The sequence below is a fragment of the Trachypithecus francoisi genome, unplaced genomic scaffold (assembly GCF_009764315.1).
Source record: "Trachypithecus francoisi isolate TF-2019V2 unplaced genomic scaffold, Tfra_2.0 Lachesis_group4, whole genome shotgun sequence".
Taxonomy (NCBI): Eukaryota; Metazoa; Chordata; class Mammalia; order Primates; family Cercopithecidae; genus Trachypithecus; species Trachypithecus francoisi.
In genome coordinates, this window is record NW_022681469.1 from 100,501,292 (window position 1) to 100,528,894 (window position 27,603).

Below are 27,603 nucleotides of genomic sequence, written 5' to 3' on the forward strand. Positions count from 1 at the left end.
GTTTCACCAGCTTCACATCTACCCACCTGTACTATCAGAAATAACTCAGCAAGATAGAGTCACTCTTTGTGTTTTTGAAATTGGAGATTTAATTTATCTGGAGGTAAAATGCAATTTTTTTTTTTTTATCAATGAAGACAGGTTTTGAACCCATAATTGGGACAATGTGAACTCAGGAAGTAATTTCGTGTTTGAGTTACTGTGTAATGCTTAAAGAAAAAAAATTGCCTTCTCTTAGTGTGAAATGATAATGCTTTTGCTGGGTTGTTTATTTTTCCAAAATGTTTTGAAATTACTCTCTGGATCTGGGAGAAGACTGGAGAATTTGCAGATTTTATGTGTTGGGTAAAGAAGAGATTACAGAAGAGCTAGAATATGTCTTTCAGGAGCCTTTTCCATTTCTGTAGAGATCACAGAGATGAAGAGATGCCTTTAAAGTGTTGATGATGGAGAATGTTGGACATATTCCTAGATAGTGATTAGTATTCCTTTTGGTGATTCTCAGAGAAGATTCTTAAGCTATTTTGGGGAGAGGGGATTACTTCTTTCTCTTATTTAACATGCTTTACTCTGAAGAAATTAAACCTATTCTTTGTGCTGCAGCATAAGCCAGTTTTCTTTGTCTTTTTCCGTGGTAGATGTAAGGAATGGTGGTTGTGTCCATCATTTGAGCCAAAGTGCTCAAAGATTGGAAGCTCAACTCTCAGCATCTTCCTTCAATGGCCCCTTTAATATTTTTAAAAAGGTTTTACTTTTTATTATATATACGAGGCTTGTGGCTTTCTTCTTAATCCTGATCCTCTCTATTTTCTCAGCCCACAACTGAACTATAATTTAACAATACCTTAATATCTAAAACTGCATTATTGCATACTTGTATATTGCAAGGTGAAGAGACAGGACATTAGCACTCTCGAAAATTGACCAGGGAACAAACAGGTAATGTTTCATCATATGGAATATTCTAGGAATGTTATAGTTCACCCATTCACTCAATAGTTATTGAACACTCTGATATGTCAGGCACAAAGCTAGGCAATGGAGACATAATGGGGAGTAAAATCAGATTTAGTTTCTTCTCTCATTGGACTTACAGTCTAGGGGAGAAACAGCTATTAATCAAACAATCAAGAACAATTGTAAACCATTGTATTGTAAAGGAAAAGGAGATGGTGCCCATCACTTGGGTGGGTGTGGGCAGGAAAGGCTTGCCTACATGATGATTGATTCTAAGGTCTGAAGATATAGGCAGGGCAAGGGCATTGGCGTTAGAAAGCAGCATACAAGGCCCGATGCTGGAGCGCAGTATGGTTAGTACGAGGTTAGGAAATTAGAATGTGGAATGAATCACAGAGAGCAAGAGTGGAGGTGGAGTGAGCTGAGCTGGGAGGTAGAAAGAGTCCTACACGGGCTTTGGAGACATACAAGGAGTGCTGCCAGTGACTTCCAAACTGATGGCTTAGGGTGTATGTTCTGGGGAGTGGGTTGGAGGGGAACCTCACATACGCCGTGTGTGATGTGATGACTTTTGCGTTTTGAAAAGATCACAGTGGCTCTAGTAGGGGAAAAAGGAGGAAGAGAAGCCAGAGCACATGAAGGAGACCATTGTCTAGACAAGGATAGAAGATGATGGCAGTTGGTTATAGGTTGGTGGAAGGATGGATGGAAAGATTGGAAGAGATGAGGGACACTTAGTTAAATTTGTAGAACTTGGAAACTGCCAAAGAGGGTGATGGAAAAGAAGCATCCAGGATAATTCAAGGAGAGTCCATATGTTTTATAATTTTCTTTGTGAATTTAAAGACTGTGATCTTAAAAATTAAATTGTACAGCATCAATAATTCTAAAAGGAGAGTCAAAAATGGTTCTGTGCCTTGAATCTATTATTGATAGAGTAGGTGACTGTGAGCTAGATGAAAAATTTTAAGTGTCTTTGAACTTAAACAATGGACAAAATAATACCTATAGTTTCTGACCTCATTAAGACCCAGGGAAATACGTTTGTCAAGGTTCACTTTCAAAAGAAATAACACAATTTTCTTTATTTTCATTATCATTTTTAGTCCAATTCTCTAAATCTCTAGATCCTATAAAAAGAACTACAGTGTGTTCCTGCACTGCCACCAATGCAGATCGCCATTTCCTTTCATCTTACTTTACCCAATCACAGTATTTTCCCACATCAGAAAAATTTTCCAGTGTATAAGAGAAAAGCCTTTGGACTGTGAGTATATATAAGCCTGTTCCTGCCTTTGGGGTCCCACGACAACACAGTAGGCTCATAGTCTAAGCCAGGTGCCCAGTTTCCATCTGGACTCCTGACAAATTGTGTGGTCAGGATTTAGAAATCAGAAACCTGGGAAAGGTGCAATGTGATGGACACAGCCACCCCAAATACCGTATATGTTATCACCATCGTTTAACACGTAGTGCAGGAAATCCTTTTCTTTGCAGAAGAACTTCAAAGGACCACTTCTAGTTCTCTTGGGTAACATTTATTTTTTCTTTGCTAACACCAAAGCGCAGACAGATATATATATATATTTTCTTTAGTAAATTGCTAGTGACACTCCATTTTTCCCCTCCCATCCTCAACCTATTGTCTAATAGACCTCTTAAATTTCCCCACCCTTCTAGGCTGAAGAGCTGTACCTTGCCACTTGTAGAGATTTACTTATTGCCCTTACCTATTACTTTTTTGGCCAAGAACTTTCTCTTTCTCTTTTTCTCTTTCTCTTTCTTTTCTTTCTTTTCTTTTCTTTTCTTTTCTTTTTTTTTTTCTTTTTTCGAGATAGAGTCTGACTCTGTCCCTCAGGCTGTAATGTGGAGTGTAGAGGTGTAATCCTGGCTTACTGCAGCCTCAAACTCCTGGGCTCAAGTGATCCTCCTGCCTCAGCCTCCCAAAGTGCTGGCATTACAGGCATAAGCACTATGCCACTTTCTCTTTCTTTACTGGTTTCTAAATTTCTTTCTGACCTTTTGGTCCCAATGTGTTGATCAGCCTTCTCTGCTCAGTGTGAATTTTCTCTGGTTGTCTCAGTAACTTTCTTTTCCATGAAGAGCTCTCTCACATATTTTACTTACTTTTGAATTTTAAACAAATAAGCCTTCGTTTGAAGGCATCAGAAATAAATACATGATATTAGGTCCTGTCAGTGACTCAGGCATCTCATGTTCTTTCACTGGTTTATCCATGCTATTAATATACATCTACTGAATGCCTAGTGTGGTCCAAGCACCATGGGATAGAGCTGTGAATGCAAACATCCTATGTTCCAGAGGAAAAGACAGGGAACAAGTAACTAGATGCTCGATTATTGTTCTGTGTTTCCATTACTCTATGCATTGTGAGAGATGGATTTTATGAAAATACAGCAGAAAGTGGTAACTCTTGCTCTAATCATTGGATCTCAGATGTCTTGTCATGTATTCCAGTCATCCAACCTCATTCCACAGGTTACTGAGCTTGTGTCCTGAGTCCTGAGATTATGATTTGGAAAGGTAGTCGTTTTCTTTAAAAAAAAAAAAAAAAAATATATATATATATATATATATATATATTTTATATATTTTAGTCCAGTAAAAAAATATATATTTTATATATTTTTATATTAAAAAAATATATTATATATATATATATATGGTTGGGCACACTTATAGGACTAAAAATGGAAAAAACCAGTGTGCTTGTCATGCAAAGCAGGATGCAGAATGACTATTCACTAAATCACAGTATTATGCACTTATCACAAAAATCATTTTCAAATCTGATATTCATCCTCCCAGTCAGAGAAGGCAGGCACTAACTGTCTCTGATGCAAACCTCACATCAGGATGGCAGGAGAGTGATAAGGAAACTTTAAGGCATTTTCTCACATGCTTTACTCTAAGGGTGAGTAGTTATTTTTCATCTCCTCGTAGCTGTATGTTATAACAAGATGAATGGGCCTACGGCTTGCCGGAAGCCATAACTCTCTATATACTTGACATGACTAGATTCCCAGTTTTGGCCTTTGAGAGCTTGAGAGTAGAATAAAAACATTGACTCCTCCTGACCTTTCCCCTGTGTCTTCTCTTGGCAGAATATCTCAATGCATAATGCAGTTGGTGGGGCCATGACAGGGCCTGGAACTCACCAGCTTAGCAGTGCTCGGCTGCCCAACCACGACACCAGCGTTGTGATTCAGCAAGCCATGCCGTCGCCCCAGTCCAGCTCCGTCATCACCCAGGCACCTTCCACCAACCGCCAGATTGGGTAAGGAGCCCTTCTCGGCTGTCCCTGGGTCCTGGCTGGAGCTCAGGAAATGTTCTGGACTTTCTCCTGGTTTCTGGTGCTCAGATTGGTTGGTTTTTCTGGCTGGCATGATATTGCCTAGAGTGCAGAGTGATGCTTTTGAAGGGAGAAGGGAGGAGTCTCTGCTTGGTAGAAGCTGTTTTGATCCTGGACTTTGGGTGGTAGGGGTGGGGTGGGGAGCAAGTCATTCTGTGTCATCATTTCTTCAGACAAGATTTGTGAACTTTAAGATGACTGTGGGAAAACCCATGGTTGTTATGGAGACCAGAGTATAGTGCACAGAACAAACATGGTGGAGGGAAGTTCTACCAGCTCAGCCTTGTCTCCAACAGAGTGTGCCCTTCCCTTCCTGGGAGCTGCCACACTCATCACCTCATCTTCTGTGTGCAGCAATCCCTCCTTGTCGGTGACAGATAAATTCCAAGCTGCCCAGTGGATACCTGAAAGTGCAGATACTACCAAACCCTGTGTATAATATGTGTTTTCCGTCTGATAACTGAGATAGCTATTAAGTGACTACTGGGTGGAGCGTGTCCACAGCCTGGACATGGTGGACAGGGAGATGATTCACATCCTGGCGGGCATGGCTTGGGATGGCATGAAGTTTCATCATGCTACTCAGAATGGTGAGCAGTTTAAAACTTGTGAATTGTTTATTTCTGGAATTTTCCTTTTAATATTTTTGGACCATGATTAACTGAAACTGCAGAAAGCAAAACCATGGATAAGGGGGACTACCGTATTTCCTTAGTCGCTCTGCCCTTTGCTTATTCTTCCCTGCTTCTTCTTCTTGTTACTGCCTCCTTATTAGCCCTCTCCTTCCTCTACGTTGGTCCATGCTGATTCCCGGAGTAGACAAAACAAAGAAAGCAGGCCCCTCTCTCTCATCTATGCAAATAGACAATACTGAGGCATTGAGGAAAAATTGGTGGAAAGATGCTGTCATTGAACCCCAGACACTCCATGTCATGTGATGGAAAGAGCTCTCCCTTCTGGGTATCCTGTATTAGCTCTAGCCCCTTGCTATGCAAAGTGTGGTCTGAGGATCCACAGAGGGGACATTTCCAGGGAGCTTCTCAGAAACGCAGAATCTCTGGCCCAGCTTCCTTATCCCTGGAATGAGGATGGTGTCTGTTCTTTCCAACTTCACAAGAGTAAAGATGAAATCAAAGATTTAAGAGCACATGCATTCTTCGGAAGAAAAGGTAATAACTTTAAGCCAAAGAACTGTGATAAAGTTCTGTTGCTGGCTGCTGAGAACTGGTGGCTCTACGCTCCCAGAATTCTCTGTTTAAAATGAGAAGGGGCACTTGCTGTGTTTGGTATGTGCATCAACATTCAGTTTGAATTTTCAGTCAAATATTGGATGTGATAATTACAAACTTAGAAACTGCTCCACAATTTGTCAGTAGGTCTTTTCCCTCTTGTTTTTTGGTGCTCTAAGAATTCCAGACCCGCAGGGAACACTGGCTTATTCCTCCCTAGGATCTTCCAGAAGGGGCACCTTGTCTCACATTTTCAACTTACCAGGATGAGCTGTGACACATTAATACCCACCTTAAGAAATGAGAGTAATGGGTAATGGGTAATGACCATTTTGTGAGTTTGCTGTGGGTGCATTTGGTTTTCTATTCAAGAAACAGAATATTAACCTGGCCCTTTGAATGCTTGGCTTTGTTGAAAGGAGTCAATGCTAGGTTAGTAAGTATCTCTGCTAAAGATTTCTTTTCTTCTCAAATGACCATGAGAGCAAATGTTGCCGCTATCTAAATCAAGAACCCATAGTATGCTAAGAGAGTGGGGTGGATTCATTAAAGACAGCATCTAAATCTCCAGGGACTTCTCTCAAGTGGCTTGGCTTTCAGCAGACAATTCACAGTTAGGCCAGCTAATTATAATTATTTTATTTTTCTTTCAAGGGGAAAAAACATAAAATGTGCTAGAGTTTACTAGCGGTTTTACAGCATTCCTTCCCCCCTGGAGTTCTCCTGCCTCCCTCTCCCTGCCACCCCCCACCAACTACCCTTTTGGAGGCCTTTAGTATTCAGCCATTGTTAGCACAAAGCTGGTCTTTATGAAACAGTCTTTTGAGGGCTAGCACTAAAGTTTAAGATGAGTGCTGACTCTGTTAATAATTTACGCAGCTGGCCCAGGACTGTACATTTGGGTGACATTTGTAGGCCGTGTCACCATGCCTGGATGGAGGCGGGTGTTTCTCTGGTATGGACGCCTTTTGGACACACTCCATCTTCCCATTTATTCTCCAGCCTGGGGTGTTGTGTGTCGTTCCTGGTATGTTCTAGGAGATAATTGTCACTTTTAGGACTTTGTCTCATTGCCAAGCCTGAGGGAGGCTATTTCTTTCATTCAGATTCCTCCCTGGTGTGTTTGCCATGTTGATTCAAACCCACACATCTTGTCATTTCCATTTTTCTCCATCCAAAACCTTGCGCAGATGATCCTGGAGACTCAGCAAGAAATAACCCAACCCATCTCACCAGTGGATTCAGTATGAAACTCTAGGTGGTAACATTTGGGGATGGTTGACTCTTTTATTTCTCTCAGGAAAGAGGAAATGAGTACTTATTTGAAAACATGAGTTCCCTCTGGGGACTGTGTCTTTAAATGAGCATTTGAAATTGCAGATAGCTTTTTTTTTTTTTTACTTTATTTTATTTTTTTGAGGCTGCACAGAACCATATTGTAGTAATATTCTGATTTTTATCACAACCTCAAATATTTAAGTGTCAAAATCTGGCCAAGCCACCTGCAAATGTTTGCCATGGCTACTGGCCAAGAAAAACAGCAAACAGCAATGAAAGTCTTCATTCAGGCTCAGCGCTTAAGCTGCATCCAGCCAGAAAGGCTGGGACCCACCTGTGCCCACGCACAGTGCTCTTGTGCTGCGGCCAGCGGGTGTGTTCATGGCTGAGACTGTGTGGGAGAGGGGGCCGCCTGGCTCCTGCTCCCCCATCTTCCCTTCCCTTCTACCAGTGCTTGGCTGCTGCAGGCAACCCCCTGTTCTCGCTCTTCTCTGTCTCCCTCTTTTCACAGTGCAAAATTTAAGCTTAGAGGCTTGAATGTATTGAGAGAGCTATCGACATAAAGGACTTGAAACGGGAGTAGTGCCAGTTATCAGGGAGGACTTTGGGGACCAAGGGTAGGCATCTTTGTAAGCATTTGATTTTCATGCTTTTGAACAGGCACTGAGCCAAACCAGACCAAAATGAGTGCAAATGCAAAAATCCAAAGAAGTAATGTTAAAAGGAAGTAGACAAACAACACGTGCAACTTCCATTCCATACCACAGCAATCCATACCATGCCCTGTGCTCAATTCTGTGAAAGTAGTGCCATTACCTCAATAGAAACCAGAGGTAAATATAAATATCTCAAATTGCTCTTGTGTGGTTGGGCAGGCTAGAAAAACACACAGCTATAGAGAGTGTGGGAGGCATCCCCAAACTAGTGACTACTTGTGCTTAGTCAAACTGGCAGACGCTCTGCCGGGAAGAGTGTCTTTGGCTGACTGATGGTAGCATTTTCAGAGATAAGTTTCCCAGATGGAAAAAAGAGTGAGCCATGGGCTGTGGGGAAGACAAGTGAGACAGAAAACAAGCATGTATTAAATAGAGATAAAATTGATTCAGCCTTGAACCAAATATGTGGCAGAATCCAAACAGTATCTCTCCTCCTGTCATTTTTATTAGCATCATGCAACAGGCTCATTAATTCAGGCTCAAGTCAGCAAAGCCTGGGAAAATGGCGGAAGGGTAGGTAGCACTACTGGAAGTTCACACACTCTCTCTGTCTCTCAGTTTCTTATCATCTAAGACATTTTTGTAGGAGTCAATAGTCAGTTGAGTAGATGGCTGTAATCTTAATAGATCCCAGCTTTCTTAACTAAGTTGATTCTTCTTTATGGATAAGTGATAGTAGATAATTTACACTCAGTAATTCTTCAGGAGAGCAATGAAGATAATATGGAATTTGGAGTTCTACAAGAATAGATATCAACACAGAGTTCTGATGGGTTATGGGAGACACTTCCAAAATATTCTACACATTTTTTTCTTACCCTTTACTTCTTTGTAGGGCACTGGCCAAATATGTCTAACATCAGAATATACAAATGTGGAGTAGTCTGGTGAAAAGAATGAATTGGCCAGCTGTATCAGGAAACTCAGAAATATGTTCAACAGAATGCATATATGAAGACATTTATGTGAAAAAATCCTCCCTGATTTTACACCAATTTTAATCCTGGAACATATATTTCCACATGATGCGTAGCTTAGGCATTTGGTTATAAACCCTATTTGCATGGGGCTGTAGCTAGGCAGTAGAGACATAAAACTTAGCCAGAAATTTATATAAAATATCACAGAAAAAAATCTTGTTTTATGTAAAGATAAAAAGGTGCCAAGACTTACCATAAATTGTACCTCCTCTTACCTTTTCTGTGCCTCTTTATCCCCTTTTCTTTGCAATCCCAGATGCTATGTGTCATGCAGAATATTAGATGTAGTTCAGTGGACATAACCAAGGAAAACAAACAAGCAAAGAAAAATAATAATAAAAAGAAAAGCTGATTACATCTCAAAATTTGTTGGTGGCAGAAGCAATGTTACGAATCACGTGGCTTTGCTGTGTGAATTAATGTTCCTGCCCAGTGTTCCCTCAATATGAGAATGTTAATAGATTTGAGGGGTTTGTGTCATCGTTGCTGGGGTTGGGGGAAAGAACAGCAGAAAAATCAGTAAATGATGCCATCACTGAAGGTCATGGCTTAAAGAAGATCTAAATAACAAAGCAACTTACAGGTTAAGAATGTGTTTGCCTTGTCAATGCATATGTGTATGAATCCATTTTTAAGAGCTTTCTAAAGCTCCTCAAACCAAAGTGAGCATGACTAAGACTGTCACTGTCTACTATGGGCTAATGCTGGGGACATTCAGGCCAGCCTCCTTCCTGCTGGAGGCAGCGGGGCAGCAGGTCCCGGCTTGTCACTGGTCCTCAGCCCTTAGCCAGGACAACTTGAAGCCCCTTTGAGTAATGCAGACCAGAAGTCATTATTTCCTGCTTTGTGTTTTGCTAAGTATCACGGCTATGAACATAGCTTTATTGTTGGAAAGTTGCTGGATCTTTCACAGCCCCGAAAACATTTATGAGGGCCCTTCCGGGGGATGCTTTCTGGGAGGGTTGACAGACTTAACCATATGGCTCCCGTTAAATCCCATGCAGAGCCTTGAGAAATTACCTTTGACAAGGGGGCCGGCAGCCTTCCACTCACAGGGTTTTATGTGTGGAACGAAACATTAAGTACTGATACTTGAGGAAATATAATGTTTCTTAACATTCAAAAGTTGTAACACCACATGGTATTGTGGTCAGATGAAGGGGGTAGAGCCAGAACATGGGAGCACATGGCTGGATATTCCAAGAGACAGAAAAACCCCAGTTCTCGTCTCTGAATCTGGTTCTTGCCTCTGATTCTTCAGGCAAGCATTGTGTCTTGGTGTCGTCCCAGCTTCCCACCTGGAACACAGTAAGCCTGCTCTACTTGGGAGAGAAAATCAGAGGTAGTTCCTCGATGGCTCAAGCTCTTCGTTAGAAAGGGCCTTGATACTGACACTGAAGAAGAGAAAGGAAGATAATATTTATTCAGGACCTACTATGTGCCAGGCACTGAGCTAGCTTTGCATGTTATTTCCTGTAATTCTTCAATAGCTCAGAGAGGTAGCTGTTATTTACCCCAATATTAGTGCTCCAAGAAGAAAAGTAACTTGTCCAAAGTCACCCAGCCAGGGAGATAAACAGAGTTTTGAATGAGTCTATTGGACTCAAAAGCACATGTTTCCCCATGTGCTTTTGACCATGGCGATACCAGTGCCATGGAAGACCCATGAGTGTACTTGAGACTGGCAGAATCATCTATGCACAGGAGTTAGCTAATGCTCAGTCTATCTGGTTAGAGTGACAAACACTTCATCCCCTCATGTTTAAGGAAACCATAGCATCACAGAGAAGTGACAGCCCTATTTCCAACATTTGGTTGCTCTATATTTGGCTTCTTAGCTTGCAGGAAGACCACTATTCCCTGCCCAAATGCAGTTCAACTTCCAGATTTGTTCCACTTCCTGAGGGGACAGGTGACTTTGCCTGTGAACTTTTCTTGGAGGAAGACTTCATTTCTGGAACTCCTACACAGAACCTGGCCCTCAGAGGTTCTGAAGCTTCCATGTAAGTGTCTCAGTGTGCATTTCTTCCCTCCTGTTTTTGGAAAAGATAGGCACAAATGAGGGACTACTTCTACAGCAACTAGCCTGGGATTATTCTTTCTGTGCTTACAATAAATCTAGACATTTGTTCTTTTGTGCAGCATATTGAAAAGACATGCCTGGAAGACAAGAGCTTGCTTGGAGCAAAACCATGTCAGGTCAGAGGGGAGTCAAAGAAAAGCATTGTCATGGGTTCAGAGGTCATGGGTTTTAGACATTCAGGCTCTGCCATTTAAAAGATTTGCCACCTTGGCTAAGCACTCAGCTTCCCCAGACCTGGTTTCCTTTACCTACATATAAAGGGGTTAGCCAATTAATTGAGTCAGTCTCAGCTCCAAAATTCTCATTCACTGCCTCTTTTCTGTCTCAAATTTATTCTCTCTTTTGGTTTGTTTTCTTCCAGGAGCCAAGTTTGGCAGAAGCTCTAGATTATCTGACTTCCTAGATATGTTCACATAGCCCAGAGAGTGAGAACAGAATAGGGTTTGGGAAGAGAAGCCCACAGCAGTAAAAGGGAGGGGTCCTAACATGTGACGTCAGAGAGGCTTGACTTCTAGGCTCAGCTCTTAGGTGAATAATAGCAACCTCTTCTCTTTGTCAGGTGCTGTTTACAAGGCACATCTCTACTAGTTTAGCATGCATGATTCTGTTACCTGGGAATTAATACACCCATTTTGCCATTGAATAAAGTCAGGTTCAGAGATTAAGTGACTTGCTCCGGGTCATAGTGATAATGGCCAGAGCCAGAACTCGAATCCAGACCACCTACTCCATGCACTATCCCATAGTTCCCAAGAAACTTAACTTGCCCAGGTTTAAGTTTTATCACCTGTAAAATTAGGGGGGTGGGTATCATTAGAAAATTCTCAAAATTCTTTTCAGCACTAAAATGTTAGTGATTTTCATAACAAATTTAATTTTGTAAACTACTTGATAAGGTAACTTCTCTGGGGACTCACTGCTGCGTGCGTGACTAGGTATAGCTTCCTCTCTTGAAGTAATCTTATCAGGAAATTGTTCTTTTATTCTCACAAACACCGAAAATAGTAAACATGTAAAACAAGTCCAATCCAACATAAGAGATCTGGATGATGATTTTGCCAGACACAGTTCTATGGCAAAATGCAGTCCACTGTCTTATATTCTTGAATTATTATTATTTGGGGAATTATTTTGTGGAAGATCTGAAACAAAACTTTAGCTCATATCACTGGTTAGTGTCTTCCTCTGTGTAAGCCTTGGATAAGATGCCTTGTGAGTGAATATTTGGGAATGAGAGTATGTAGTCTCCCGTAATGCAAACTGCAAAAATTAACTGCTCTTTTCTGCACTTGTCATAGTTCCTACATCAAGAGTGGCTCAGTATTTCCTGTTTACAAATCCAGAAGCAAGAATGAAAACCTAGCAGGTTCACATGGCTTGTGGTGTTTAGGGAGAGTCCCATGACTGAGTATAACCATTTATTGAAGAATATCAAAAAGAGTATTAACATGGGAAAATGATTAGTATGTGCAGTGCCCTGTGTGAGCTGAGCATGTTAGGAGAAGCTTGAATTGAACCTGGTAATTCAGAGCTGGTCCTTTGGAACTGGAAGTACACTTGGCTTTTTTGAAGATTGAACATGTCCAAGTAATAGGGCAGTGTTCCAGTGGGCATTTCAGATATTTGGAGCTTTTATATTCTATAATACTATATGTCTCACAAAATGTAAATAACACTTGTCTGAACTGTTTGATAGATTCTGAATTAAAAGTGAAGCATTAATCTAGAAATTTGGAGATAACCTATGATGCCTTTTGCATGTATGCTATATTCATGTAATCAGATACTTTGAGATTCAAAAGATAGCTCATTCAACAGGTTCTTTCCTATGCATTTTTAGTTTATGTTTCACCAGATAAATTTTCTCTACAATCATCTTTTATATCCCTTCTAATGAAGATTTAAAGATTACATAAATACCATTAGCATTTTACTCTGATTGAATCAGTATAACACATAAACATCCAATTTGATCTTGAATTTTGAATGTAAAGGGAATCATTGATATTAAGATTCTGGTATATATAGATGGAATCCTATTTCAATGAGGCAGTGCAACACCATTGCTCTAGGGATAGAAAGCCAAGGCTGGTGACTCTGACTGCACCATGCATGAGCTAGACTTTGAACAGGCTTCTTTACCTTGCTGGGGACCTGACTTTTCCATCTTATAAAAAGAAAGAATGAAACTAGGTTGTCTAATAAATGCTTTTTCCTAGCTCAAATTCCCAATAATTCTGAAACAAGCTCTTAGGAACAAGTGTGTTTCCTTATCATGGCTCACACCCTACAACAACACTACTTGGCTGACCTAGACTGCTGAAGAAGAATTCTACAAAACACACTCACATTTAGCAGGTAGTCTAGTAATCCATTTGCCAGGTATGTTGTGCTTTTGGCAAATATCAACTAAAAGTTCCTGCAGAGTAATAAACATTCTTAATGGTACCAGACACATTTAAAGGAATTTGGGGTTTTATAGTTTTCCCCCCTTTGGCAAAGTGCATTCTGGCTGATGATTAGGCCAGTAAAGTCTGTAAAATGATAGGACCCTTGTGAGCATTGGGTAGCGACATGATGGAATGTGCTTGGTTTGCTTTTGCAGGGTCACAGACCTTTGCAGAGAACAGATGGCCCCAAACATCTTTGAAATGCTAGAAATGACTTCCTGAATAACCATATGCCCATCATATCTTAGTCCAGCGATGGTAATTCACAAGCCAAACACACAGCACTTTACAGCTGACCTCCGATGTATTATTTTTAGTCTATGGAACGCATTAACATTTTCTACATGAATAATCATAATGATAACTGGAACCTGTAAGAGCAAATACCCATCCCCAAATCACTGAGCCATTGAACACTTGTCAGATGAGCAATGACATTCTTAGAATCTGTCGGGGAAGGAGGCTAAGCATTTGACAGACTCTCAGGGATCTCTGCTTAGCATGTCACTTCATCTCATTTTTCTCAAGAGTCTTGCTCAAATTGCATATTTAAAGAGATAAGCAGTAAGGTACTAGATTAAAGAGAAGGTAAATGAAGTAGTAGCTGATTCCTTTTCAGTATTGTTTGGGTTGTGGGAGGGAAGCCTACTGGATGAATCTGCAAACTCAATGAAACCAGTCTAATTCTCACTTCCTTCCAAAGGCCCATGTTGAGTCAGTGTATATTTTAAATGCCAAAACTACACAAAAGGCAAACTATAGATGCATATTCCAAATCACAGACTTTATAAAGCATTGAAAGAATTAATTTAAAATAATCCAACTAGGCTTCATACTGTTAGAGGTGACTGAGGAATTTTACAGACCAGGTACACCCAACTAAAAATCTGATGAAATAAAAGTCTGGAATTGGAGAAAGTTGAAGACTTCTAACTAAAAAGAAAATGAGGCGTGTGGGGGGTGGGGGCATGTGGTGTCAATTGCTAGATTTGTCCCAATCCCCCCGCCCCCACCACATACACACACCACACACAGACACACACAGACACACACACACACGCACACAGTAGATAGCTGCTACTTATTTAATGCAGGTCTGTAGTCAGGCACTTTGCAGAGAATCAGAGGAGTGAGTTTGTTGAAATCTCATTTGGCAAATTGGTGTGTGTGTGTGTGTGTGTGAGAGAGAGAGAGAGAGAGAGAAAGAGAGAGACAGACAGACAGACAGAGACAGAGATTTTTGTAAAAAGAGTGTGTGAAACTTTGGCTACCCCACCTGAAGCCACAGACAACCAGCCTTATATTGGGGTCACTGCATTCCATAATTATTATTGCCATTAGGAATAATTATTATTTGCTTGGTTGAGTTGGCAGTTTGCAGCCTGCCTGAGACAGAGGCTTCTCAAAGGAGCCATAGAACACAAAGTCCCAACCAATCACCCACAAGTGCTTCAACATGTTTGGACGACGTCCTTCTCTTGGTTCATTTCATTGGGTTTCATACCCATTGAGCTTCAAATTGAATGAAAAGTGCATCAGATACAAAACCAGCATGAATGAGTGCCGGCACTCAGGAAGCTTTTCTGATTGGAGGTCTGGATTTGTGGCTTTTCTCAAGTCTGGAGATGAAAGTTAATTTTTTTCGTGACACTGTGTTCCTCTAATTAAAAATAGAAAAATAAATAACAAGATGGGTCTTCATTTAGAGGCTAGGTTCAAAATAGTCTGAGAGACAAAGTGCAGAAGAATGAGGAAACCCCCAGCCAAAAAGCAGCAAGGCTGTTTAGGAGGCAGAACAGTGACAACTTGAACTTAATTTTTTTTCCCAATGTGTTTAACCTTCTTGCACACAAACTCCAGATTCCAGATTTTGTATTATTTCTTTTTTCCTTTGCTGTATCATTTTGAAATAACTGTGCCTGAATATTCCTCCAACCCTCTTTAGGGATCTCAGAAAGTGTGGTCAGGGGATGTTTAACCAGCACAGTGTTCACAACAGAAGCTGTGCCTGGTGAAAAGCCCCCCCAAGCCACTAAAGAGAAAAGAATATGACAAGACATTCTTCCAGATGTTATTTTTCCCGTAGACTTGGTTGGTTCCTTGCCAAGGCCTGTAGCACAGTCACAGGCAGAGGCCTGTGGGTGCTTAAAGAGAATAGCACACGCCCTCAATTGCGGGTGTCTCTCTCCTCCCCTTTACCTCTTCCTCCCATAGTGGTTGTTTGTAGCTCAAGTGGCTGAATCAGACCCTTGAGAGCTTCCTAAAAAAGGCTGAATCAGAAGAAAACACCCAACAGCCTCTAGTTACTGTGTCAGGCCCACCACAGTACAGTGAATGTTAGCTTTGTCTCCACAGGCACCCAATCTGTCAAGCATTGCAAAGCCAACTGTGATTTTTAGATAGGACAATGTTTGGGTGAGGGAGAAGGGACAAAATGGAGGAAGGTGAACAAGATGGCACAGTCCCGATTGCTTCCGGGTTCTTCATCACCAACTTTCCCGCGCCCAGGAAAGTGCAGGACAACCGAGCATGCTCCAGGTGACGTCAATCCGAAGAGATCGAAACTTACCTGGCCATGCCTACGGAGACGCCCCTATCACGCCCTTATCCTGCCCACTGCCCTCCCCCTTCCAGTACCAATGCATAAAAGTCCACCGCCGGCAAAGGCCGGCGCGACTTCCCTGGCCCCATACCTGAGGACCGGAGAAGCTCGCCAGAGAGTGTGTGCATATTTGCAATAAAAGGCTGCCACTTTCTTATGTACTTTGGCCTCATGTTTAATATTTAGCTCTCCTAAATTAAATAAAATTAAGACAGGCAAGGAAGACCTGGGTGACCTCACTAGAAGTAAGGGAGGTGCCATGTCTGGGTAATCAATGCCTTGTCCGCCTGTCAAGAATGCAGGTGACTTGGTGCACACCTTCTCACAGATGTAGTGCCAGGGTGGGGTGAAAGAAGAACCTCCTCTCCCATTCTAGGTATTGGAAAGATACTTCTTTTGCTATTACCCTTTGCACAAAAGGTTCTTTGGGTGAATGCCCCTGTACGAATAAGAAGTAAATGAAAGTTGCACTGCAGTGATTTCCGGGGATTTGTGGTCCTGGATATTATATATAGAAAAACTGTTTAGTGGGAAAATATTACAAAGGAGCGTTCCTGTCTGGGTTTTTATAAAAGATGACAAAATAGTGCTGTAAAGAAACAGAAATCGGCCGGGCGCGGTGGCTCAAGCCTGTAATCCCAGCACTTTGGGAGGCCGAGGCGGGTGGATCACGAGGTCAGGAGATCGAGACCCTCCTGGCTAACACGGTGAAACCCCGTCTCTACTAAAAATACAAAAAAAAAATAAAAAAAAAAAAAAATAGCCGGGCGCGGTGGCAGGCGCCTGTAGTCCCAGCTACTCGGAGGCTGAGGCGGAAGAATGGCGGGAACCCGGGAGGCGGAGCTTGCAGTGAGCCGAGATCGCGCCACTGCACTCCAGCCTGGGCGACAGAGCCAGACTCTGTCTCAAAAAAAAAAAAAAAAAAAAAAAAAAAAAAAAAAAAGAAACAGAAATCCAGCACTTTCTCAGTAGTATTAAAGCCTGTCCTAAGGTAAAATTTCATGGGAGTGTAGAGTTGCTGCTTTTTCATTTTTCATTTGTTCTTGGAATTTAGGAGTAGAGAAAGGCCAAGGGAAATGGGCTTTATCAGCAAGGAGTTTAATAAAGACAGAACTTTAATTGGTTCATTCTCAATGCTAACCTTCAGGGGGAACTGAATTTTTACAAAGTCTCAGTAGTGTATTGTTTGTATCAGTACTTAATGAGTTCCATTGTTAACTTTTACATCAAAGACCCTGTTGCATCAACTTCTTTTTAGTCTTATGGTAGGAAGTGCTTGTTTTCAAGGTGTTTCCATGAAAAGCATTTGATCCTTCATGATTCCATGATGGATTTCTCTGGAAAGCTGGGAGTTTTCCAAAATCTAACTGTTATATCAGTTTTTATGGTGATGGGTCTCATCTTTCTTCTAGTATACATTATCTTCTCTACTGATTGACTGAATTTTCAGTCCTTATTTCCAGTCAAGAAATGAAATGAGCTTGCAAATTTTGTTAATTGCACTGAAATTAGACGTGTGGTGAGTTTTAGAGGAGCGTCCAAACAGAGCTAGATTCCATCAGAGGCTTGAGGAAAATTAGATGGCAGACCCCAAGGAAGAAAAGGGCAGAACACAGGCTGACATATGACAATTTTTGGGAAACTATTTAAGTTTCTTGGGGTGGGGGGGGAAGATAGCTGATGGTTTTTTAAAAAATTAATTAATTAATTAATAGCAGGCAGATCCCAGAACATTGTAATGTGAAATCTGGGTGCCATAACATAAAGATGAATTATTAAAATATGGGCACCTCGAATCCACTAACTTGGGCCCACCAGAGCCTGCCCAGGGGCTGCCAAGGATGAGGGGTGTGGAGACTGGCCAGGTGGGCAGGGCTCCCCATCTCCCAGGCATGCCTTCAACCACCACAGCAAAGGGCTCTTCAGCAAGAACATAGTTTGAAAACTACAAAATTGGAAGATGCTTTTCTCTCTATGTACCACAAACAAGAGGAAAAATGAGTTGTTGGGTTATGATTAAGCAGGTACCATCTTGTAGATCAATTTCCGGGAGAACCAGTGATGCCATCATCATCATGGAAAGTGGATGAGATTGGACAGGCAAGCTGTAGCTTCCAAGGTGACTGGAGAGAGAATAAAACATGAAAGAACTTTTAGCAATTGGATGCGGGGGAAGAAAATCATCAGAAGGGAAACATAGAGACTTCATGGGGATTTGTCCATTTCAGTTTCTCAGGAGAGGGTAGAACAACAATAACAAAGGAAGTTGTATCATTTCAATCTACCCTTTTAGGCAGGGTACACTCACACATGATTGCAAGGAGGTGCCCATGGCACTAAGCCCCAAGAGGAGCAGAGAGGCAGCATTCATGGGCAGAGCACCTGTGCTTCAGCCTCCACCTTCATTTTTATTTTTATTTTGGTTTTTGTTTTTGAGACAGAGTTTTGTTCTTGTTGTCCAGGCTGGAGTGCAATGGCACGATCTTGGCTCAATGCGAACTCTGCCTCCTGGGTTCAAGTGATTCTTCTGCCTCAGCCTCTGGAGTAACTGGGATTACAGGCATGCACCATCACGCCTGGCTAATTTTGTATTTTTAGTAGAGATGGGGTTTCTCCATGTTGGTCAGGCCGGTCTCGAACTCCCAACCTCAGGTGAACTGCCTGCCTCGGCCTCCCAAAGTCCTGGGATTACAGGGGTGAGCCACCGTGCCCGGCACAGCCTCTACCTTCAACCTGCACACCTCCACTCCACATTTCAGTTTAGTCCGCCAGGATTTCACTATTATCTTTTCCTCTCTCTTCACGATTTCACCTCTGCCACAGTTAAGCCTGAACTCTGCCAGTGGGAATACCTCATGGAACCTAATGATGACTTCCTGAGATCTGCTTCTTAGTGCCCAGGCCCTGGGACAGTCCTTTACTTCTTCCTCCTTCACAGGCTCAGTATGTCCTCATCTCACAGGCAAGGCCCCGTGGTTTCCCTCTTTAATTATTGCATGTATGTTGTCATGAATTGAATTGTGTCCCCTCAAAAATATGTGTTGAAGTCCTAACCCCTGGCACCTGTGGATGGGACCTGATTTGGAAATAGGGTCTGTAATCAGGTTAAGATGACATTGTGAAGGATTTGGGTGAGTCCTAAATCCAATGATTGATGTCCTTATAAGAAGGCCATGTGGAGACACAGGGACTCAGAGACACACAGGGAGAGCACCATGTGTCTGCAGAGGCAGATATTGGAGGGATGGAGCTGTAAGCCAAGGAACGCCAGGGACCACTAGCCAGCACCAGAAGCCAGGAGCTGGGCATGGAGCAACTTTCCTTCAGAGCCCTGAGAACTCCTGCTGCTGACACCTTGATTTCAGACTTCTAACCTCCAGAACTGGGAAAAAAAATACGTTTCTGTGGCTTTTAAACCACCCAGTTTGTGGTAATTTGTGACTGCAGCCCTAGAAAACGAATACATGTGTCTCCATGTAATTATGGATCTATCTGCTTTGCCAACGGAATCGTGGTTTAAAAAAAAAAAAGAAAAACTATCACTGCATTCTCCTTTTATTGAACTGTAACAGATGTGGGGGATAAATACATTAAGAGAAAAAGCCAACTAAGAATGAAAACAAGACTACTCTCTGGAGAACAGCTATCTTGCTGTTGGGACCTGTTTGGTGAAATGCCCCCAGTTCTCGGTTCTCCATTTGTACAGAAAGGGAATAAAGAGGCCTGCTCTAGATCAAACAGATCCACCGTGACTATCCTCTATGAAAGATCTTAGTAGAGATGCATTTTACCTGGGCTGCAAACCTACACTGCCATAAACATCCACTTTGAGGCAAACAAGGGAGTTTTTTCTTTAGCCTTGAATGCTCTGCTCAGTAGTATTTGCTGGATTCTGAAGCACACACTTCTTGTTGATTAAGCTGTCTGCCCTATAATTTGCAAAGAATGGAAGATCAGCATTGCAGAGAGGTATGGGGGCTTTTCAACTTAGCCTTCTAAGATGTTCTTAGCAACTAGTGACATTCTAGCAGCCCTGAACCAACTTCCTGTGTGGACATGGAAGGAAAGGGCACCAGGTACTTACCTGAGGAAGGAGAGCCCAGGGTGGGCCTTGTTTTTCCGTGTGTGTGTGTGTGTGTGTGTGTGTGTGTGTTTCTGCAGACACTGAGCTTAATCACTGAGAATTTTCTTTCAGGTGGTGCCTAATGCATTTCAGCCCCTCAGCCGGAGGGCTAGGGCTCATTTTCATGACCGATCAGAGTTTTAACTGCTGCACTCCTAATACATGTTTTTGAAAAAGGAAGTAGCTTATGTGACAGGACTGTTCTTTTGATCTGTTAACTTTTCCTAATTCTTTTTGAAGCATCCTCTGCCTCCTTCTCTGGCTCTGAGTGATTTAAAGGCAAAGTCCTTGAGTTTATATGCTCCCAGAAACCTAATGCTCTGAGAAATCCAATAAAGCCCCCCACCACCAGAATTGTTTTGGGGCATGAGAGGGCAAGAGATGACCACCCAGAGTGAGCCCGCATGGGAGGGTGTTAAAGGCAATGAGACATATTCATTGTCTGAGGCTCTCATTGAGTCAGGATGGGTGCAGGCTGCAGACACCTGTGCGGTCGGAACTAGGTTAACAATTACTTGAACATTTGAAAATTTAATACTTTCAGTCAGGGAAGTGTATTTACCTTTGAGCATTAACAGATAATAAAGGGCCTCTTTGGCTGCCTAACCTCCCTATTTGTTTGAAGTCTCCTATCTTTAGAACTTTGCATTTGTTTTTTGGACGGAGTGATCCTGGATTTTTATTTCTCAAGGGTTCATCAAATCACTGTCATCTTGATTCCCTTACTTTTTTTTTTTTTTTTTTTTTTTTTTTGAGACGGAGTCTCGCTCTGTCGCCCAGGCTGGAGTGCAGTGGCCGGATCTCAGCTCACTGCAAGCTCCGCCTCCCGGGTTCACGCCATTCTCCTGCCTCAGCCTCTGGAGTAGCTGGGACTACAGGCGCCGGCCACCTCGCCCGGCTAGTTTTTTGTATTTTTTTAGTAGAGACGGGGTTTCACCGTGTTAGCCAGGATGATCTCGATCTCCTGACCTCGTGATCCGCCCGTCTCGGCCTCCCAAAGTGCTGGGATTACAGGCTTGAGCCACCGCGCCCGTCCTCCCTTACTATTTTTAATAAGCCAGAAAATGAAAGCAATTTCCCGCAGTCAGACCACTGAGTTGGTTTGAAGGGACACCTCCGAAAGCCCATGCTCCTTGTGGTCCTCACTGTCATGGGCCAGAAATCTGCATGGGCATCTTCCAAACTCATGTTTCTCTAGGGTCCTGATGAAAGACCCCTCAGTGAGTGTGGTGGCTGCCATGACAGGATGATGAGGTTAGGGGGCAGCGAGTTCCCCAGAGGAGTTCAGAGCTCTGGGAGAGGCCCAGGGTGTTCTTTTAATCTTCCTAAAATAGGAATTAGCAAACTAATAATAATTGTAAAGAAACTTCCTACAGTTCTACCTCAGTAAAAGCAATAGGGTACCTGTCCCTGCCAGCCCTCTGGACAGCCCCTTCCCCTTTCCAGTTGAAGTCTGACCTTGGGCTCTTTGCATGGCTTATTCTATTCTTTTGGAACTTTCTCACTTCCATAAAGAGTAGAGAATTATAAGGGCGAAGAAAAGAGGTCAGAGTAAATTTAATCACATTCACCAGCAAGCATTTTCCTGTGGTGTGATAGAGAGAAGTAGGGAAGCAACATGAATTCCAGACCTCGAAATCATTAAAAAATTCCAAACTAAATACAAAACAAGTTCTAATTTAATAAGCCTTCTGAAAGTGGTTTGTAAGCAAACTCCAGTAATAATCACATTCTGTCTGGCAGCAACAAGTGGGAAAGAATGGGACGTCCCAGCGTGGCCTCAGGGAATGTTTGTCCATCCCACAAAACCACCCTTTGGTTTGGCATCACTTTTCCCACCTGGCAAATGCCTGGCTCAGAAGGGCTGCAGACCAGAGTGTCCTGGCAGCATCCCACAGGGCATTTCTGATGGCAAAAATCCAGACCCGAGGTAGAAAGAGTGGTCCAGCCATTGCTTCTGGAAGTCTCTTGCTATGTGACCAACCAAGATAACATCAGATCAACTCAAATGTCATTACAAAAGGTGGACTGTTACATTTATGGGATTCTAAATTGTTCATGTAGTTATCTATACTTGGCTTCATTCCAAGAAAAGGATTTGAGGAGACTCAGAGAAAGTACAGTACAACAAGATTAAAAGCAAAACAAAACAAATCTACAGAAAAAAGGAAAGTAGTGTTAGAGAATTCTGAGACTGAAAGACACTGAAATGGTTTGCTGCTAATGACATTTGTCATAATTGCTGTCATCTTTTATGTAAAATCAGCCTTGAAATCCACCGGTGCAGGGATCACACAGTGGAGCTTGTCTCTGGTACTGCAGTGGGACTTTTTGGGTACATGCTCAGCCTCACCTCAACATTGATGCTGTGAGTCATCAGTGTGCTGTTTGGGAACATGTGTTAATGAGCACTGAAAGAGCAGGCCAAAGGTAGCAGGATTCTTTGGGAGTTAAAAAAATACATTTTGTAAAACTAAGCAGACCATTGTGGAGTTGGACTGGGCTGGGGGTGGGGGTGGGGGAGGACAGACTCATATTAAAATCCTGATATAAAGTTCTAAGCAATGAATAAGAGGCTTAAATACATAAAGAGCAAGGCTAAATTTGGACCAATTTCCTGTGAAATCTCTTGTGTAATATTTTCAATTTGTGCTTGTTTAATGTGGTTTATTTTCCTAAGGTTCACGGTATAGGTTTTAAATTCAGCCTTGACTACACACATGTGTTGAGAGGTTATAAAATGAGAGCCAGCTCAGACCAGTCTCCAACTGGATGCCCTTTAGTGGAAAACATTACCTCCTTTTCAATACCTAAAATGTCTCCATGGGCACAGATTTTGCCCTTTCCCCATCCCATTTCCTGACTGCTTTTCTACCACCTGGTTTTACCAGTACTTGTCTAGTTACATTAGTGTACCCACGTATGCTATGGGGGCTCTTCACTGCAGATCAGGGGCCCAGGGCCATTTGGGGCCAACTCTCTGTGCAAGATCATGTTCTTGACACAAAGGGATAATTCAACCCTTTGGGTTAAAATAGAGGAAAGATCTCAGGCTCTCCAGAAGACTCTGATTTGCAGTACAGAGTTCTAATTTTGGTCTCTTGGTAGCCTGGATCACACCATCTTTTGGAGGGGGCCATTTCCTATATGTAGCGGTACTGTTTCCAGTGACTTGAATACAGTATGTAGGAGCTATATTGTAAAGCCAAGTCTTAACAAAACAATATGAGGCCTCTGTTGTTCATGGTGCTTACTACATCAGATCCCATGTATTATAGTTACATGGGGTTTGTTTCCACCTAGGTTTTAAGTCTGTAAAGCAGAAATGGTGCTTTATTCGTTTCTGAATCTCCTAAACGCCCAGCATGTTATCTAGTACGGAGGAACTATATTGGTGTAAGTATGCATACACATATGGGCACAAAGGGTTGAAAAGAGACATCACATATGTGCAGCTTCTTAATTTAAACAGGAAGAGATCAATAGGTAAGATAAGTAGTTGCAAAACCGTTTCTATCTTCTTCAGTACCTTTCAACAAAATACGCATCCTTCGTTCAGCAAATATTTACCAAGGACCTGTTTTTTTCTAGGGATACACAAGCCTTAGAGACTTCCAAGTCTAGGTTCCAAAACCAGGCAAAACTGTACACAGTTCTAGCTTTCATGTGCAGCTCTGCCTATGACACAATGTGTGGCGATGTTGAAATCTGGCATCTTCTCCTTGTCCCTGCTGTATTTTCTCACCTATTTTTTGGCTTCTGTTTTCTCTTGGCATGAGAATATTTTTGAGATTGTGAATCTGGATTAGAAGTGGTCAAGCAGTTGTTCTCCAAGCCTGTGTTTTCCCTGGAAGGGACAACATTATTATTGGCCAATGCTGGCTTTCTTCCCAGCAACATAGCTCCTCTCTTCCCACCTGCCCAGCTTTCTAAATAAGTGCGGAGTTAGGAAGCGAGCAGCTTAGAAATGTAAGACTCACTCTATGGTCACTTTTCCCTGACATTCTACTATGAAACATTTCAAACACATAGAAAAGCATGAAGAATTGTATATTTGCCACCTAACATTCTTCAATGGCTCTTTGCTATACTTTCTTTGTCATATAGCTGTACATCTATTCATCAATCTGTCTTATTTTTTTGATGCTTTTCTAAGTAAGTTGCAGACATCAGTAACTTTACTCCTAACCACTTCAGCATATATAACTTTAATAGAGTTGATTTTTTTTGTGGTTCTTTTTGTTGCTGTTTACAAATAGCAAAATGCATAACTCTTGAGTATATTTACACCACTTTTCATATAGGATGTCATTTTCCTTTCTAGAGTCTCTCATTCTCAAAAGGTAATCATGAAGATGAAAAAAGATTCTGTAATACCCACAGTTTGTATATTTAGGTAGTGAGTATTCCATTTTTTTCTCTGCCTAGGAGTATTTATTCTAGTGAGGAAGAAGCAGGAAAAGGGCTGTGTGAAGCTTCCATGTTAAGGGCCTTACTCTTGCCGACAAACTGTGTCAGCTCCTCACTCCCTCTGTATCATCTCCTTTGTGTTAAGTCTTTTGTTGCTGTGACAATAGGAAAGGCATTATATCTGGTGGTATGGGACTCCGCTTTGTCATCATAAAACCCAAACTGAAATCCAAGTTACACTGACTTTGAAAAAGTTATACTTAATCACTCAGTGCCTCTGTTTCTGTTCCCTAATGTGTTAAAATGAAGATATTGCCCTCCAAGCCTTGCGGTGATGATGCCATAAGAATGGATAAAAATATCTGGCATATAGCAAAAGTCCTCAATGACATTATCGTCTTTGTTATCACTAACTACCTGCTCAGTGTGTGGTTAGGAGTAAGTGTATTTGTGTGTGTAGTTAGTTTAGAAAGACTTTGATGCCTTTCAGATTGCCAAAGTTAATTTTTTGCATGATCAATGAACTTTTGAGAAAATACTGAAAATGTCCCTGTTCCCCACTGTTTTAATAAACATGAGCACTGTTTATTCTCACATAAAATGTCTACTTTTACTCCAAACAGGATGACCATCTGATTTTCCTCACCATGTCGCTCTCTTGTGTCCCTGGAGACTTAGCAAGGGAAGAGCAATGGCCAAAGGGCATCAAGTTTCCTCTACACAGTTTCTGGGTCTTCCTTTGTAGCTTGAAGTCACAGAGTGATTTATTTTTCACCCAAGCATAATGCCATTCCTTCAAGCAGTCGGGCTGAGAGAAGTCCTCTCTGGCTTCTCATGTCCATTGCCCTCCATATTAAATCAGCCACAGGTTCAATTGACTTTGTTTTCCCCTCTGTCCTTCCCAGGCCTCATGTTTTATGGTGGTTTGCTTAGTACCTTGCTTGTGATACTCAGAAAACATTTGTAGATTTGCTATATCCTGAGACTATTTCTTAGAAACCTACATGGAGAAAGTTCAGCTCTTCCTAAGAACTAAACCACAGTTAATTGCTGCTTCCACCTGCCTTCAGAAACAAGAAGGGGAGTCCAGTTTAGGACTGGATGTTAGAAGCTACAGCAGCTCTTCCAGAAGGTGGACATGGGCCAAGGGAGGCTGGTTGGTAGTGCTATCAGAAGACCAAAAAAGGGACAATCTGAGCCCAAAGCTTTCTTTTGTATTGTGTCAGAAAAGGAAGAATATATGGCCTATCTGATTGTGGGGTGTAGGGCGTAGAGGTAAGTGCCAAATCTGACTATATGCAATGCTAATATAGTATTGGTAATACTATTATATTAGTAATTTCCCAGCACTTTGTGCTTGGGACTCATAGGCTCTCTGTGTGTGCCAGACACTTGCTAGAACAGCAAGTGAAGAAGCCCTGAGGGGGTATTCTGAGATTTCCAATTGAATTGAATTTGGATAGTCATAAATTGGATGAAGCTATAATGCAGAACCAATGGTCATTGGTTCTGAAATTAGAGCTGAAGCAATTCTGATTTCTCAGACCCTTTAAGTTAGTCTTATCAGATCAGGCCATCACAGAACAGATAGACAGGTAAGTCTCAGAGACCTCTGAACCCAATTAAAGTTATACCACAAAGAAATCAAACTCATGTGGTTTGCATTTCAGAGAGCTACATTTGGTGGGCTGTTCCTGTTTTAATTCAGTAACCTAATGCAGGCCATGTGAACATTTGAAACGCTTTTAACAGTTAAACCAGCTCAAATAACACAAAACCAGAGCAGCAATAAAGAATGAATTAAAGCTGATTGCAACTGTGGCCAACATAATTTTTGTCTTGCAAAGAACTTTGGGGGAATAGAATGCAGAAAGAGAGACTGGTATCTACATTTTCAACTTGGAGTGAAGCAGCAGGCGCTTTTACTTCTTTTATTTCTTAAGCAAATGTTTGAAACAGATTAACTTAGAAAGTATACTTAAATCTTGAAGGGATTTTGGATGAGGGAGCAAGGGGGGGTTGACATCCTTTTGAACTGAGAATGTGGTAGTTAGTAGCTCTACATCACCCCCACGCTGCGGGGATGGTAAGCTCAGTGGGCAGGGGCTCAGTGCTAAGTTTGCAGAGGTCAAGAGTTCAACCATGCATGGATCAGTTAGTCTCATATGGAGGAGGTGGAGAAGCAAAACCTGTTCAAGTGCCGTGGCCTGTTCTTCCCGAATGTCTACAAAAGGGTCACCAAGAAGTGAGAGGCTGAGATGACAATAGTGATCAGTTGATGTGTTCTATGTGTCAGGCCCTGTATTAGGTGCAGTCAGTGCCAGCACATAACCTAATTTGGTAACCTAATTACCAAATCCCTCTGTATCTCCATTTTCTTTTTTGTAAAATAGGGATACTATTATGATTCCTATTTCACAGATGAGGAGACTTAGGCACAGAGAGGTTAAGTTACTTGCCCAAGGTCATGTAAATAATAAATGGCAAGACCAGCATTCAAACCCAAGTACTGGGGTGTGCTTGGCACAACCACAACATATCGCTCTAGCAAGTCAAACCACTCAAAGATAAATCCAGTTGCAGATAATGAGAGCAAATGGCATACGCCTCAACCTGAGTTATTGGTCTCATGCCAAGAAAGAATTAACCATGATGATAACCACACTCACACATATCACAGCATGCAGTGTGTGCGCCACCACAGCTACTCAATTTGTGTTGGTTGAATCAAATTTTTTCATTGTATTTATTTTTTTTAATATTTTTATTTTATTTTTGAGACACAGTCTTGCTCTGTTGTTTAGGATGGAGTTTGGTGGCGTGATCTCGGCTCACTATAACTCCACCTCCTGGGTTCACGCGGTTCTCCTGCCTCAGCCTCCTGAGTAGTTAGGATTACAAGCATGTGCCACCACACCTGGCTAATTTTTGTATTTTTAGTGGAGATGGGGTTTTACCATGTTAGCCAGGCTGACCTCTAACTCCTGGCCTCAAGTGATCCACCCACCTCAGCCTCCAAAAGTACTGGGATTGCAGGTGTGAGCCACTGTGCCTGGCCTGAATTGAATTTTATACACACATAGAAGTTGCCTTCAGAAGAATGGTTGGTGTGCTCCATCCATAAGTGGAGACATTTCTGTGAATATAATCTAAAGAAATGGCGAATGAGTTTTGCATTTATTTCCACATGATTCTAGTCACTGGGTGGGAGAGCAGTAGGTGTGATGAGAATAGCTTGGGCCCAGCCCCTCGAGATGTGCCATAGGTGATAACTAACTGCCTGCCACATTCCCCAGCATGTGCTGACTTTGCCAGAGATTCAAGGGAGGAAGGGAGGGAGGACCCATTAATTTCAGATCCATTAGTGACATAAAGCCTGCCAAGTGGGAAAGAGTAAAACTA

The 27,603-nt window shown here is 42.0% G+C and overlaps 1 protein-coding gene across 3 annotated transcripts in view; it reads left to right on the forward strand.

The window, feature by feature from the left end:
* The window catches only part of CREB5 (cAMP responsive element binding protein 5), a 420,888-nt gene that overhangs the window by 158,380 nt on the left and 234,905 nt on the right, over nt 1-27,603 (forward strand). For all 3 annotated transcript variants that reach the window (XM_033193432.1, XM_033193435.1, XM_033193433.1), the window contains one exon: nt 4,083-4,255. In XM_033193432.1, coding sequence (XP_033049323.1) covers nt 4,083-4,255 — 173 coding nt within the window. The remainder of the gene's footprint in view (nt 1-4,082; nt 4,256-27,603) is intronic.